This window comes from Brassica napus, chromosome A4 (assembly GCF_020379485.1).
Source record: "Brassica napus cultivar Da-Ae chromosome A4, Da-Ae, whole genome shotgun sequence".
NCBI classification, from domain to species: Eukaryota; Viridiplantae; Streptophyta; class Magnoliopsida; order Brassicales; family Brassicaceae; genus Brassica; species Brassica napus.
In genome coordinates, this window is record NC_063437.1 from 16,112,840 (window position 1) to 16,126,116 (window position 13,277).

Consider the following 13,277-nt stretch of genomic DNA (forward strand, 5'->3'; position numbering starts at 1 on the left):
AAAGAGCGCTATAGTTAGGTATTAGTTAGTTTGTCCAACTATTTAAAATCTTAAATCTTGTAGGGGGAATCTTTTAATCATATATATCTTTTTGTCATCTCAATTTGATTAATATTTAAGTAAAATATAGTATATACATATATAAAAGCGACGGAGTATAAAGAAATTTCTGAAACAAAAACCTAAAGAATCCCGAGAATATAACCACCCTTTGAAGAAACGAGACTAGCAATTACAACAAATATCTGTATATATCAGAATATGTATTCGTATTTTAAAATAGCTCTTCGTATTTTGGAGGGTGCGATCATACCAGCACTAATGCACCGGATCCCATCAGAACTCCGCAGTTAAGCGTGATTGGGCGAGAGTAGTACTAGGATGAGTGACCTTCCGAGAAATCCTCGTGTTGTACCCCTTTAAAAAAATTTGACAAAAAAATAGCTCTTTGTCGACTCTACTTGTTCTGCAAAATACTTCCATACATGAATTTAAGTCGCCAGAAACTTCATGTTATGCTAACATGAAAAAAACTAATCGATGTATCATGTTTTGTGGTTAAAAAAACACTAATGAATTTTGTACATAGGTAAGACTCACAGTTTTATCTGATATTTTAGTATGAGTTGACGTTCAAGTTAAAATATCTTATACTTTGTTGGCTTTCTATTTTTCTATTAAATTCATGTATAGTAGACTAATTGTGTTTCATGTATAAAAATAGTTAATTCGAACTGTCTTTTCTTTAAATAAATTATATGAACTCATTACAACTTCAAATTGTCTAAAGATGCAATAATATGAGGGTCTCCAATTATTTGTGACGAATTCATTATTGGACAAAGCATAAATTTTAGTAGACTTCGTAGTTTGGTGTAGAAAATAGGATAATGCTAAATTGTTATTTCTTTCTGATTAGTTCATAAATAATCATATTACCTAATAGTTTCAGTCATTTATAAAATGATAGATTTATTATAATAGTATTTAGTAATAAGAAGATTAGACAGCTTAATTTTAAGACCACAGGCCAATGAAGATCGGTGTCATTTTGTGGTTAGATAGGTAGTTTAATTGAGTGGAATAAAATATATAAAAATGAACACCAATAGGAGGACTGCTTAAGTTAATCAGTAATCACAATGAAGGAAGGCATTTCGGTAAATAAAACATACGTATACGTATGGTCAAGCTCTATCTTCTAGTCACTCTATATATATAACCTCATCTTCCCCACAAAAACATCACACGCAACAACAAAGAATAAACTACAAAAAGCTTGAAAACCTTTTGTTGTTGTTAAAGAATAACTTTTGAGATTTGTTCGCAAACGAAGAAGGTATGGGAAACAGTTTACGGTGCTGCTTGGCTTGTGTACTTCCATGTGGAGCTTTAGATTTGATCCGAATCGTACATCTCAACGGCCACGTCGACGAAATAACACGTCCAATGACCGCCGGCGAGATCCTTCAGGCGAATCCTAACCATGTCTTAAGCAAACCATGTTCACAAGGGGTTGTTCGTAAGATCTTGGTCTTGTCTCCTGAATCTGAGCTTAAGCGTGGATGCATATATTTTCTTATTCCGGATACTTCCTTGCCGGAAAAGAAGAAGACAAAGAACAAAAAGGATCATCCACGTCGGAAAAAGCCTCTTGAAAACGCCAACAATATAACTAGTGATCATCATACGGTAAGTAGTATTAATAAGGATCTTGATTTAACGTTGTGTGAGAAATATTTGGAAGATGTTATGTTGTCGTCGTCGGAGAAGAATTGTTCGGCCGGTAAAGAGAATCGTCACCGTCGGAGACATAGTCGGTCGGCATCGGTGTCCATGTGGCGGCCTCACCTTGATAGCATCTCTGAGGATCTTAACTAGTGTAATTGTTTTCATTCTTCGTCAATGATGTCTCTATTTTCTTTATTTTTTTTATTTTCAGATCCGGAAGTCGGATTTTATTAACATCCCCGGAGACAATATTTTCATTTTCTTAATTTATTTTGGGATGAAGTTAAAAACAAAACTTTGTAATGTACGACTGTGGATAAGATCTATGTTAAATTGAAAATCTAGTTTCGGTCGTCCGTAACGCTGAGGACAAGATCATTTGATCATTAATTTCTAAGACTATAAATATGTAATTGGATCTTAAGACAGGAAACGAATATTGTACTATTACAACTAAGAATGAAATTCTAAAATATAAAACAATTTTCATTAACCAAATAGTTATACGCAATGGTAAAATCATGTGTGGGTAACAAAATCAATAATTTGCTACCTCTGTTCCAGAAAGATGAATTTCTTAGACTTGACCAAAATATATTTTCAACAACAGAAGAAATATTTTGGTTAATTAATAGTGAAAGAGATAGAAATTTAAGGAAAACTAAACTGATTAATGAATCATAGTACTGACTAATTAGTTCAGTTATAGTTTCGACGACTATATTTAACCTGTGGTCATTATACTATCGAAATAAATAAAGCATTGTAAGAACTGCATGTTCAACTGTAATGCAACGTACTTAGACCAGTTGGTTTAAGTTTATACGTTCGGTGAGTATAAATATTATTTTGACATCTTAACAATGCGAACTCAAGACGGCTAATTAAAGGTTTAAAGAAAGAGTGGAGCAATCATGCAGATTGTCACATGTAGATGTAGCCATGTAGGTGGACCAATCGAAGCCTTTGAAGCTGAAAACAAACCATATGGTTCAAATAAATATAGTATTTAATCATATAAAGTGCAAGAAACTTAATACTATTTACTATATATGGATAAATTAACAAAGACCTCCATGATTTTACATGTGAAACCCATAAAAATGAAAAACAAAAACCCTCAAGATGTTGTGCCCCTTTTCTGTTAATGCTTTTTCCATCAAAAGAAATTGGCAAACTGTTGAGACAAAATTACAACTTAAAAAACGAAAAATGTATGCGATTTTTGAAATAATATGTTGTTAAATTCCTACTGAGTATTGATTTAAATTGAAAAATAATAAAATGTTTTTAGTCATTTCTATTTGCGATTTAAATAATATTTTGCTTAAAATTGAGATTTAAATTAATTGTCTTTCTATATATATTTTTTTGTTAAAGATCTTTCTATTTATTTATATACATGTAAACCAAATCATAGTAGTTTGTTATGTAGATTGTGGATAGAAAATGATTTGCAGTGGATAAAAATTCAGAGTTGTTGCAAGATTTAGGTATACTAAATTAAATTTCAAAATAATGGCCTCTTCAGTATATATACCTTTTGCATCTTTAGAAATATGCTATATTAAGATGTACCAATATATATCACTGATTACTCTAACTGAGATTTAGAGATTTATTTTCCTCAATCCGAGAATTTATAAGATCAAAAGAATAGGGAATGATTGCAAGGAACTTTTTTCTCCTTGCCAACATGATTCTGAGGAACTCAACGGTAATGACTTGGTAAAACAATTTGAATTTATAATCAAATTCAATTTAATATGATGGATTCTTTAGAAATATGTTATTTTGAACTTGCAACAGCTATCTGTATTATCTATATATATATATATATATGAAATAAACTTACATTAGGAGATAGTTACATATATAAGTAAAAAAATCGAAAATAGTTTAAATCTTTAAAAAGAAAATAGAAAATAATGAAAAAGGAAAAAGAAAGCTGGCGAGGGCATCTGATTCGGCTGCCTTCCACATGGATTCCATCCTTTATGTCCCGTCTCTCCTAAACACCTATCTTTTTTGTTTCTCACAACCATTTTTTATAGAAATTATTAAACTTAAATACTAGTATTATTCTTCTTTCTTATTTTATTTTTGTTTAGCATCCTTTTTCAGTTACAATTGCTAGTTTTTGTTACGTATTAGACTATGTACAATGGTTTTAAGATTCAACACCATCCACTTCATGTCATATTCTCTTTCTTACACATCATCATTCAACACACATTCAATTTTTATCCACTACAATGGTCTTGTTGAATAAAATTTAACACTCTATTTTATTAATTAATAATTATTTTTTTCTATATCCAAATTAAATAAACCTAGTCTCTATTTATAGATAATTTAAAATGATAAATTTTAATATAAGAAATAAAAATAAATTATTTAATTTATAATGAAATTAATTAGTTTTAAATAACTAAGAGAATATCAAAATATCAAAAATCTTTAGAAAGTGACATTTGTCGTCGGTGGTCCCCACTTTCTTCTAATTCAACATGTTGAATCTTTTCAACACCAATTAATCCACATCATCAAATTTCATTTTTCAACACCCTCATTGTAGGGATTCAACTGTTGAATCTTTTATTCAACACCCCCATTGTACATAGTCTTAGAACTTAAATCGGCACGCAAACACCTGAACAGAGTAACATGTTGTATTTGTTAAGAGCATCTCCAATAGATGGACTTCATTTCTATCTTTAAAAGTTCACTTTCTTCAAAATAAAGAAAACACTGAAGTAACATTCACTATGATGGATTCCTTCATTTTTTTCTTGTAAAAAGAACATTCCAAATATATTTTATCTCTATTTTATCATAAATTACAAATAAAATTTTATACTTTTTCATATTTACAAATTGTATCTAGCTATTTTGTTTTAAAAATAATCCAACATAATTATTATTTCATACAATTAAAAATTATCATATAATAAATTTGTTACACAACATGAATAAACAAACACAAAACATCATAATTTGGAAAAAGACCATATATATAATTTTTCTATAAGTGATTAACAAAATTGTTTAGAAGTAAGAGATGAACTTATTTATCTTAGATTTTTTCTAATCGAGTTGAAAATTCTTACAAATGAATATTCATATGCTTTTTGATATATACATTTGATTAAATGAAATTAATAGTCAAAAATTAAAATTAATTGGATAATATTAACGTATATAATTTATTTTGGAAAAATATAAGAATAAGTAAAAGTTAAGGACCAATTTACAATTTAAAAAATTTCATTTTCAAAAAATAAAATGCACAGTAGATCTTCAAATTTGAAATAACACTGTTCACTGTTTCATTTTGAAGCAATATATAAAGTAGAGTTGAAAAAAACTTACTTCAAAATGAAGCAAAAATGAAAAAAATGAAAATGAAGTGAAGCCGGAGATGGTCTGAGAATTATTTTGAAAGTTTTTTTGTTCTTTGGTAGAGCGTTTCGAGAGCTTTTAACATTAATAAAAGAAAGTGTGTTTTGTCTTGAAGTATAGTGATAGAAAATCTAGATGATTGTAATATTGTGCCATTTCTACTAAATTCTACATTCAGAAGTTATATATTTATGAGAATATGAGTGACATAAAAATATATATACATAATAAATTACGATAAAGAATGCATCTTTGATATAAAAAATGAATGCATTTAAAATATGCGACTAAATTGTGATAAAATATGATGTGAAACTTTACAAAATAAATACCTAGGATAAAGTTATGATGGTGTCAAAGCCTAGTCCAACAAAAACAAATTAACCAATTCTTATGGATATTGTTGTTCATGATCATTGGAGTGACCTCTCTCATAGGTCATTAAGGGATCTGCTCCGACTACTTATATAAGTGATTAGAAGTGCATGATATATGTTTTTAAATGGTGCAGTATCTTACTAATGTATAATAAAACATATATGTCTATGAATTATGGTTTTAAGTTACAGAATAGATGATGGAAGCGAGTATTTAAGTTCTGCCTAGACTCGATGGTCCATATTAATTAAGATGATTTTTATGGTGTTTATGTGCGATATGAAAGAAAAAACAACTATGAATTTGAGGATTCGAGTGAAACTATTTTCTCAATAAACTGTTTTATGCAATTAACTTACCGCTAAAAATTTACTAACATAAAACTAAAAAATAAAGGAAAAAAAATAGAAACTACAATTACAACACATGACATGTCTAGCGTCTTTATTTTTAAGGCTCAACTCAAGATTCCAAATACATCTACTTCTAAGAGATAAGTAAATATCTATAGTTATGAACTTATTAGAAAGAAATGTTACAAAAATCAAGATTAAGTCACTTGATTACACTAACTTTTGTCGAGATCAATGGTAGTGAAACCTTCTTCAACAGAGAATCGTTCTTGTTGTTTTGTATCTCCACTCTTTTGATCCTCGACAGGCAATTTATAACTATCGTCCATGGCCAGTGCATCCCCTTGCTGCTGATGAACAACGAGTACAGAGAAATGGAATTCAGGGGCCGTCAACATATCTCCAATCACGCCTAACTCTGGGCACTCACTCCAATCTGTAAGTCCGTACAAGACCGAAGACTCTAGGTCATGGTTTCGGCCCACAAAAATCATGTCATAAGCATCTCCAAGTGAGCTAATCGCTTGCGTGGTCTCCACGCCATCTTTCACTATCTCCTCTATGTAATGTACATTCCCTTTATTCGCTGCTGCATGGCTTTTGAAATCGTTTATTAGATTGTACTCAGCCATTTCGCTGTAATCCTCGTGCTGAAGGGAGCTTTTGTGACGGAAATGTATCACTGTGACGTTAAGCTCCGGTTTTTCAGTCATCCTCATACATAATGCGAGCGCCTCCGCGTCGTCCCGGCCTCCGATGAAGAGCACCGCCACGTTTTTCCATGTACTGGTCATCAAGACGGAGCGTCGTCCCTTGCACTCCCCTCGGTCTATGAATATGGCGACCGAACATGGTGCCGCTTCAAGGACGTTAAGGTTGATGTTCCTGATGGGCCCGTTGACTTGTCCGACCGTCCCGTCGATCGCGTATTGCTTGTGGAATGGAATCACGATTAGTGTCGCCTTCTTGTCAAGTGCGAGCGTGCATACGTCGTTGTTTATACTCGAGAAAGGCGCGGCTGCGGTGAAATGTTGCGCCATGAGTGTACCCTGATGCATCATACGTTTAAGATAATAAATGGGTAACGTTTCCAAGTTATATTTTATCTATAACAAATTTTAGAATACAATTCAGATATTTTTTTGGAAAAAAAAAACTGTTTAGGTTTTTATATCTCTTTACGTTTATATTTTAGAATGATATTTTCCAAATTTTGTTGATTAAGTATATTAGGCAAAAAAAGGTTGTTAGTTGGAAATGTAAACGCCAAACGCAAAACGAACCAAATCGTACACTTAAACGCCAAATGAATTAATATCTTCAAGTATATATTTCACGCATTGTTTGTGCTTATTGTAAACGTAAACACTAGATGTAAAACGAACCCAATCGTTCACTTAGACTTTTACATTGGCTCTTTGCACTTTTAAATGTTTGTTTTTGTATTTGCATTTAGGTCTATATATATTTTTTGAACTAAGGTCTATATCTTTAGTGTGTACATTTCTCAAATGGACTTATAACCTTCAACATTTAGTAAACTGATTTTGTCAATTTAAAACCAATCGTATATTTTACTTATGTTTGTTTATGTCTGCACTTTATAAAATCATTTTTGAAAATTTGAAAAAGGTTTTATAGAAATTTTAAATTTGTTTTTCTTGTACACGCAGACAAAATAAAAGAAAAGAAATTCTGTTTATAATTTACCTGATACTTTTGCTCAAACCGTTGGAGGGCACTGACAATGTATGTGGACTGGGCCGTGTTTGGGTCAAGTTTGTTCATCTGGTGGTGTGGCGTGAGGACTGCGTGAGATCGTCCTTTAAGCTCCACAAGGTGCAGCGTGAAAAATGAGATGGGGTTAAATCTTGTCGGGTATGTAGCTTCTAAAAGGTTCACCATGGAAGGAACGTTTTCGACGTTGTACATGCAAAGAAGAAGACGGAGCTGAAGATTGCGTTCCCTCGTGTTGAGGATCGTTCGTTTGCTTCTGCATTTGTAGCGTTTCGATGGATCGTAGAGGTACACCACGAGGTACCGCGAAATTCCGGTTACAAGTAAAAGCGTTACTATCACTAGATTAAAGCATTCTGTATCAACAACCTGTAAACAGAAACATTTTATAAGAAGTCAACTTCCTATTCTATTTTTTGGATTACCAGCACCCAAAAGATCTACTAAGAAAATAAGAAAAATGAGTTGAAAACCTAGTCCCCTACACCCAAAACCACTTCATTTAAAATTAGTTTCGTTGTAAAGTTATTCAATTAACTAGCCTCTAGTATTTAGTTATGATGCTTTATAAACAAAATTTTATGAGAACAAATCTTAATTTAGGTATTGGGATTATGAAGAGATTAGCAATGTACTTCAATCCCTAAAAAAATGTACACAATACAAACTTTCACATCGAAATTTCAGATGAGACATAAATAATATATATATATACATCTATTTGAAATTTTATATTCAGTATTATAAGTATATTGGTCAAAATCCATATTAAAAAGTGTGGATCTATGTACTAAACATTTTAGCACTAACCTAACTACTAAAAAGGTTTAGTACATCGATCAACACTTTTATAATCCAGACTTAAACCAATACACTTATTGGTAATTGGTTTTGAGTTGAAAATCCAAAAAAAATATAGATTAAGCATAATCCTAGGGTATGAAAAACAAAACAGTGACCAATCCATTTTTGAGACACTAAGCATCATATTATTCAATTTTATATTCCAAATTAATCAAAACCAAAGTAACCAACGTCTATATTTTGTACCTGAGCGTCTTTCCACACGACAATAGCGTAGACTTCGATGATACCTTGGCAACACATCAAGAACGCCAAACAAAGCGCGTCTCCAATCTGCGTTTGGCAGTAAGCAGACGCAGCCGTTGTTCCAAGGAACTTGCAGCCGTAAGTGACCAAGAGAATCACTTCAATCAACACCACATGGTTCTCATGGCTCTCCGTGATCTCAAAGAAATTAGTCTGTAACCCACTAATAGCTATAAAACACGGGAGAAGCATATTCGAAGCAACCAGCTCAAGTTTCATAGCAAGTTCCGTCCCCAAAGGCGGACCGTCAGGGAGCGAAACGCCTAGCCAAAACGCTCCAAACGCAGCGTGGACACCCATGGCCTCTGCACTAGTACTAGCTATAGCCAAGATCAAGAGGACCGGGAAGAACGGGACAATGTCTTTTTTGTTCATCGACTTGCTTTTCCTCTCGGTGAGGTATATGATCAAAGGTCTAAAGACTCCTACAATGACCCCAATAAGACCTCCGATCATTACAATCCCCCAAACGCCTTTTATGGTTCTCTCTCGCGTGTAGAGGTTAAACGCTAAAGCCACGAACCAGCTACAAGCTTCGCAGACCATTGAGCAGTTGGTGGCTAACCGTCCTAGCTCTGAGTTGAGGATGTTGAGTTCCGTTAAGACCGTGGTTGTTACCGGGAAGGATGTCATGGAGCACAAGAAGATCACCGTGCTTGCGCAGTGAAACACGTCTCTGTGAAGTCCCACGGTAGTATTAATGAAGAAGACCGTGAGGTGTCCGAGAGAGAATGGGAAGGCGTAAGAGGCTGTACCGATAAGTATTGCTTTGGAACTTGCTTTTTTGATAATACTCGCGTCGATTTTGAGTCCGAGGATGAAGAGATGGATGATGAAACCGACGTTTGATAGCGTTTGGATTGTGATCTTGCCTCCAGCGGGCAGGAACATGTTCATGTATGTCACGTTATGTCCTAAGAAAGACGGTCCAAGAACAATCCCAGCCTATATGTAAAATATAACAGAATATGATACACAACATTTCAAAACGTTTTATTTTATTGCAAAAACAATATGTTAAGACAATGAAAGCAATATCTAGAAAGTTATACCAAGACTTGAGCGGAGATCATTCCTTGTTTAAAAGGTTGGAGGAAGCGGAAGATAAGCCTAGAGGTGATGATGATGACTGACATTTGAAGAAAGAGAAGAGGCGTTGCGTATTTGAGAGGGTTACTGTTCTTGAAAATACCCTTTGAGATCATCATGTTTTGATTTTGGCACACTAGATCCTCCATCATGAATGGACCGTGCACTTTGCCCCAATGTGATGAGTTGATCTGTTTGCTGCCAAACTTCGACCAATCCATGGTCTTTTCTTAGAGAGAATGAGAGAGAAAATAGGCTTGGGATTAAACTATGAAGGCTATGTTTTCATTTCTAAGGAGGAAAATGTAATGGCTGATGCATTGAGAATGAGAGTGCAATGTGAACATAAGGAGATAGAGAAGAAAACAGAGGACTCTGTGTTTACTTGGGTTGGTAAAGGTTTACTTAATCCAACATGTTGGTAAGGTAAAAGAAACAAGACCAGAGAAAGAGAGAGAGGTATGTGAGACAAGAGAAGAAAGATTAGCCTATTTTTGTTTCTTTCTATTTTTGTTTGGTTGATGTTCTTTGTGCATAATCTCCACCGTTCTAAACTTGTGGTATTGGTTTCACTTTTAAGTTCTAATAATAATTTAAAAAACTGGGGTGTAAACAATAACCTGCAAAATGGACTATATAACATTATTATTTTCAATCTTGAATGTCAAATATACAACAATCAAGCAAAAGACCAAACACAAGAAACTATAATAGAATCTCAAGTGTTAAAAAGTCGAACATATGTATAGTGAGGTTCTCTAAGGCCAAGAAGATATATAAAAAACTGCTAATCAGTAATCACCACTCTGACAACACAAAGTACTACTGTGCAACAAACAAATAAACAAACTATAATGAGCACAAAAGACAGCCATAGTAAGACTTATTTTCCAAACCCTAAATGATATTACTAGTAACTTCAGCCCCAAGAATGTTCTGTTTTCATGAGCGACGTGGCGCGGTTGGGACATCATGATTGTGCCTTCCTTCATAGGTAGTGAGAACCGCTCTCTCGTCTTCTGCTGATCTTTCCACTTGCTTCCTCACTCCACAGCCTTGGTATGTGCACTTGTAATAGCTCCTGGCATAATAACCAAAGAGGATTAGGAACATGAACACAACTTTAATGAGAAATTAGTTTAAAATATTTGTAATAATAACCTTGGGTTGGTATTCCCCTTGACAACTTTTTGACCATACTTCCTCCATCTAAAGCCATCTATAAGAACATCAATCTCACTTATTGTCTGAACAACAACTCTTGGTTCCTTCACTCCTCTGCTTACTTCTACAGACATCCCTTCATCTTCACCTTCTCTTTTCCTATCACACAAAAAACGTCATTTTCTTAATTTCTTATAAACATATTAAGTTTCCATTAACTTAAAATTAAAAAAAAACTACTTACAGTCTCTTAATGTCAAGCTGTTCCTTCTCTTCATCTACCTCCCCATAATCAAACGAGATCGATGAACTCTCTGATTGTTCACTAACAACAGAAGAAGGATTAAACATTCTTCTCGCATTAGCCGCCGATGATGATGATGGTCTCTTGGTGAACTCAGGCTTAGGATGGTTATGACCACCTTTGTAGATGATCTCAGTGATCTGTCCATCAGAAGCAGTCTCAACAATCTTCTTGGAAACACAGTTGGGATACGTGCACTTGAAGTAACTCCTAGGGTTCTCGCTCTTCTTCACTTGCTTCTGACCGTATTTTCTCCAACCGTAGCCATCGTTAGAGTTCCTACTCACCATGTACGATGGTACCTTACCCTCACGAGGAACCGGATCCTCCTGCTTCTTCTGGAGATCTTGAACACCATATGTCTCTTGCAAAGCCTGTAAAACGAAACAAGTTTGGTTCAGTACAAAGGAAACTGTACATGTCACTGAAACGCTAAGGGGAAGACACATACGGAAGCAGCGTTTTGCGGTTGCGGTTGCGTTTGCGTTTGCGATGGTAACTGCCAGGGAAAATCCGATCCGTTGAAGCCTTGAAATGGAAACGCTCCGGTCGTTGGAGATATCAAACTCTGCAAGTAACAATACAGAACATCACTAAGAGAGCTTAAATAGATGAAATGATTGAAGAAAGATGGAAGCTTTATACATGTGAGGAGCTGAGGAGAAGAGGAGAGTCAAGCAACTCGGAGAAGGCGAAGCTGCGAGAAGATTGCGAGATCGGAAGAGGAGGCGGTTGAGCCGTCTTGAACTTAGGTAAACCCGACCCGGTTTCCTCCGGGTAAAACCCACCAAGAAAGTCTTCGTCTTGTTCGTAGGGGTCAACGCCGGAGGAAGCAAGGAGGTCGGTGAAAGAGGTGGAAGACATGGTTTTGGTAAAAGGAGACAACTTTAGAGCTCACAGGAGCAAAAAGAAAGAAAAAGAAACGAACTTTAATGTTGTCAGAGAAATGATCTGTGAGAAGAGATAAAGATGTGGAAGACGACGACGGTGGCGTAACGAGCAAGGTTTGTTTATCTTTTTACATTTTGTCTTTTTCTGCTTGTCCTAAATAAAAATTTTTGTTTTAATATTGATATAAATGGTTGACCAATGGCAATGAGATATTATTATTTTTTAGTTGGGTCGTCGCCTAGACTGTGTGTGAAACCGCGTGTTAATTGTCATTTTTGTCGTCGGCGGTGATTAAGACCAGTTATTTTGTATAAGCACTATACGAAGATGAATAAACAAGACAAAAAATAGTGAAAAATGAATATAGAGAAATGCCTTAAGATAGCACCAAATTTTAAAATAAATATTTTAAAAATAATAGTTATATTAAATGCATTATCTTTTAAAAGTAGCTTTGTTTTTTTTGCCTTTTCTAATAAATGTTATTTTAGTCATTTTTATTTATTATTTTTGTATAAAAACTAGATTCTGTATTTTTGGAGAATTGTCCATGAATATGTAAAACCAATTATGAAAATGAAATGAATATTTTTGTTTAATAACTCTTTTACCTCTTATATTACTTGTTATAAAAGACATCTACCAAGTTTTGGTTAGTTTTATTTTAAACACTTTTGACTCACAGCCGAAGACGACTTATTCTTAGGTCCACCCCCTAGGGTGAACCTCTAGGTTCACCAACCAATAGGATTCTTTTATTTTATATTCGATATCTTTTAAAAAAGGAAACAAAATATTGTCAAATTATATTATGTTTTTAAAATTAAAAAGTAAAAAAAAATAGTAATACTTACAAAAAAAAATATTTTACGTCGTCAGCATAACATTAAACCCTAAACCCTTAATCCTAAACCCTAAACCCTTGGATAAACCCTAAACTCTAGGATGAATCCAAAACTCTAAATCAAAATCACTATACACTAAAACATTCAAGCGTTTAGGGTTTTAGTGTTTTTTATTTAGAGTTTACGATTTATCTAAGGGTTTAGGGTTTACCCAAGGGTTTAGGGTTTACCCAAGGGTTTAGGATTTACCCAAGGGTTTAGGATTTACCCTAG

The 13,277-nt window shown here is 33.9% G+C and overlaps 3 protein-coding genes and 1 non-coding gene across 4 annotated transcripts; 2 read left to right on the forward strand and 2 right to left on the reverse strand.

The window, feature by feature from the left end:
- The first annotated feature begins 299 nt into the window (after positions 1–299).
- Positions 300–418, forward strand: LOC125608430. Its single transcript, XR_007339326.1, has one exon. It is a non-coding gene; the product is annotated as a 5S ribosomal RNA (ribosomal RNA).
- An 809-nt stretch (positions 419–1,227) lies between these two features.
- Positions 1,228–2,092, forward strand: LOC106352047. Its single transcript, XM_013791734.3, has one exon. It carries the CDS (start codon positions 1,342–1,344, stop codon positions 1,879–1,881), a length of 540 nt encoding a protein of 179 aa, XP_013647188.2. The 5' UTR covers positions 1,228–1,341; the 3' UTR covers positions 1,882–2,092.
- Positions 2,093–4,673: 2,581 nt separating this feature from the next.
- On the reverse strand, positions 4,674–10,222 carry LOC106352046 (cation/H(+) symporter 13-like). Its single transcript, XM_048777864.1, has 4 exons — positions 9,764–10,222; positions 8,652–9,656; positions 7,575–7,970; positions 4,674–6,913 (listed from the first exon to the last, which is right to left on the reverse strand). Exons 1-4 carry the CDS (start codon positions 10,019–10,021, stop codon positions 6,080–6,082), a joined length of 2,493 nt encoding a protein of 830 aa, XP_048633821.1. The 5' UTR covers positions 10,022–10,222; the 3' UTR covers positions 4,674–6,079.
- Positions 10,223–10,416: 194 nt separating this feature from the next.
- LOC106348410 (probable WRKY transcription factor 25) lies at positions 10,417–12,342 on the reverse strand. Its single transcript, XM_013788148.3, has 5 exons — positions 11,914–12,342; positions 11,720–11,836; positions 11,209–11,642; positions 10,962–11,123; positions 10,417–10,881 (listed from the first exon to the last, which is right to left on the reverse strand). The coding sequence occupies exons 1-5, from the start codon at positions 12,130–12,132 to the stop codon at positions 10,743–10,745; spliced, it is 1,071 nt and encodes a 356-aa protein (XP_013643602.2). The 5' UTR covers positions 12,133–12,342; the 3' UTR covers positions 10,417–10,742.
- Positions 12,343–13,277: the final 935 nt, after the last annotated feature.

Coding starts and splice junctions, on each gene's coding strand:
- LOC106352047 (XM_013791734.3), top strand. CDS start 1,342: ATGGGAAACAGTTTACGGTGCTGCTTGGCTTGTGTACTTCCATGTGGA.
- LOC106352046 (XM_048777864.1), bottom strand. CDS start 10,021: ATGGATTGGTCGAAGTTTGGCAGCAAACAGATCAACTCATCACATTGG. Junction 9,657..9,763: donor TGATCTCCGCTCAAGTCTTG/GTATAACTTTCT, acceptor TTTTACATATAG/GCTGGGATTGTTCTTGGACC. Junction 7,971..8,651: donor TCGTGTGGAAAGACGCTCAG/GTACAAAATATA, acceptor TTCTGTTTACAG/GTTGTTGATACAGAATGCTT.
- LOC106348410 (XM_013788148.3), bottom strand. CDS start 12,132: ATGTCTTCCACCTCTTTCACCGACCTCCTTGCTTCCTCCGGCGTTGAC. Junction 11,837..11,913: donor TTCTCCTCAGCTCCTCACAT/GTATAAAGCTTC, acceptor TGTTACTTGCAG/AGTTTGATATCTCCAACGAC. Junction 10,882..10,961: donor AAGGGGAATACCAACCCAAG/GTTATTATTACA, acceptor TTATTATGCCAG/GAGCTATTACAAGTGCACAT.